The sequence below is a fragment of the Sitodiplosis mosellana genome, unplaced genomic scaffold, assembly GCF_009176505.1.
Source record: "Sitodiplosis mosellana isolate CC-2019 unplaced genomic scaffold, AAFC_SMos_1.0 Smas_scaffold_48, whole genome shotgun sequence".
Taxonomy (NCBI): Eukaryota; Metazoa; Arthropoda; class Insecta; order Diptera; family Cecidomyiidae; genus Sitodiplosis; species Sitodiplosis mosellana.
The window spans coordinates 1,849-3,970 of NW_022595290.1; the positions used below are offsets into that span (position 1 = coordinate 1,849).

At 36.2% G+C, this 2,122-nt stretch overlaps 1 protein-coding gene across 1 annotated transcript; it reads left to right on the forward strand.

Annotated features, from left to right (window-relative positions):
- The first annotated feature begins 1,227 nt into the window (after window positions 1-1,227).
- On the forward strand, window positions 1,228-1,810 carry LOC129570271 (keratin, ultra high-sulfur matrix protein). The gene is made up of 3 exons (XM_055449814.1): window positions 1,228-1,304; window positions 1,391-1,460; window positions 1,528-1,810. The coding sequence occupies exons 1-3, from the start codon at window positions 1,263-1,265 to the stop codon at window positions 1,761-1,763; spliced, it is 348 nt and encodes a 115-aa protein (XP_055305789.1). The 5' UTR covers window positions 1,228-1,262; the 3' UTR covers window positions 1,764-1,810.
- Window positions 1,811-2,122: the final 312 nt, after the last annotated feature.

Consider the following 2,122-nt stretch of genomic DNA (forward strand, 5'->3'; position numbering starts at 1 on the left):
AAAGGAAATTGTTTTCTTGATCTTCAGTAAAACAGTCGCTTTGAATGTTCTTGAACTTAGGTGGCAATTGAATATACTATCGCAGTGAATCTCTCTCACTTAACGTTTGAATGACTCACTTTCTATTGCAACAATCACACGGAAAATTAAGGGCAATTCAATCATATACAGAAAATTTGAGATTCCAGTGAAAACAAACATCTTGGATTTCATGCAATATTTTATAATAAGTTAATTGTTTATTTCGAACCATTCAATATTTGAATGCATGCAAACATAATTCGACAATAAATAGAATAGGTCATTGTGAACTGGGATAATCGATAATCCCATTATATTCATAAGCGAATCGTTTTTTGCATTTTGGGCGATGATTGGTTGTCCGCAAGTTCAGCAACAGCATGGTGACCATGAAGATTTGCATGATCGGTGATTTCTACGGCAACAGATTAGTTCGCAGCACTTTGGCTTTCGCTTGCAACATACGACTGAAATGGTGGTTTGCTTTATCAACTACTGTATGTAAATTGATAATATTTCTTTAAGATTTCTTAGAAATTTTTGGTAGACAGTTGATTTGGCAATAATTTCGAATAGGACATATTAAAAATTCATTGGATTGTAATGTAATCCAAACAAAAGAGACTCTTTTTTTTGCACAAAAGTGTGGCACATGTGTTCATTGAAATGCATTATTTTTAGTCGTTATTCAATTTCATGATTGTCGATTAGTCAATGCTTCATACGTACACAATGGTCGTGCTATTCTAAATGCCATCTTGAATTCAATTCTTTTGATTTCAAGCAATTCACTTGAATCAAGTCCGGGACAAAATTTCAATGTGTGTAAAAACGCAATATTCATTGCTAAATTTCGATCTGATGACACCAATAAATCCAAAAATAATTTGCACTCTTTTTTGACGATAGAAATGCAAACAAAGGGAACAAAAGGATTTATTCCCTCTCATTGTGCGATGAATAGAAAAATGTCAGAAATAGATAAATTGATGGTCAGATGGAGAGAAAGACTAATCGTGGTTTTATTATCTAATTGTTCTCTTTTTTTTAAATATGAAAACAATGTCTCAACAATCCATTTTTTGACAAAACCATGCGGTGCATGGCCATTGTTCTAAACAGCCGATCAATAGAATAATAAGCAAAAACTTTTCTGTATAAATAGCCGAGAGAATCCATCCAAAAGCATTCAGTCATCGTTTGACAATTCGAATACAAATCCAAAAAAAAACTCAATCATCATGAAATTCATTTTGGCTTTCGTTGCTCTCTTCGCTTTGGTTGTAAGTGGAAGCTAAAAGCTTCGAGCCATTATTTGCATTCAACACCAAAAATTGCACCGAATAACTAATTTTTGTTGCTTTTACAGGCTCTTTCAACCGCCTTCCCCGAACCCAGTGCAGAGCCAGAACCAACACCAATGGCTGCGGCTGATCCAGGTATATTTAAGTCAGACAAACCATAGAAACTCGAATAAACACCTTTACAAACTTCTGTATTATTTAGCCGCCGTTGCTGGACGTGGGTCATCTGGTGGATCGTGTGGATCATCTTCTGGATCGTGCGGTTCGTGTGGATCATCAAGCGGAATTCCAGTTGCCGTTGTGTGCTGTGAAACTTCATCATGTGGGCGTAGACGACGACGTAGATCATCGCGCGGATCGTCATCGTGCGGATCCTCATCGTGCGGATCGTCATCGTGCGGATCGTCATCGGGCGGATCGTCATCATGCTGCTGCTAATCACTTGAAGAAATACCGACCTTTGACAATAGAACAATGGCTTGGACAACAATTCTGAAATTTATTCACTTCTTAATTTATTATGTCTGGTGATTACTTGCAAGTAGTCATTTGACATGAGTTCAATAAACGTTTAATTTATTTCAAAATTAGCATCAAATATAAAAAGATCTGGTTTTTTTTAATCTTTCACTGAATCCATCATTAATGAATTGAGCGTTTTATTGATGGCCTAATTTAACTAAATAACGAATGTTCGTTAACGTTCACATAACGCTAGGGGGAATTCATGAACTGCGAATGGTACCAGTTGTGCGAATGCTACGTGCATTTAGATGCAAACATTTGCAAATGCTACG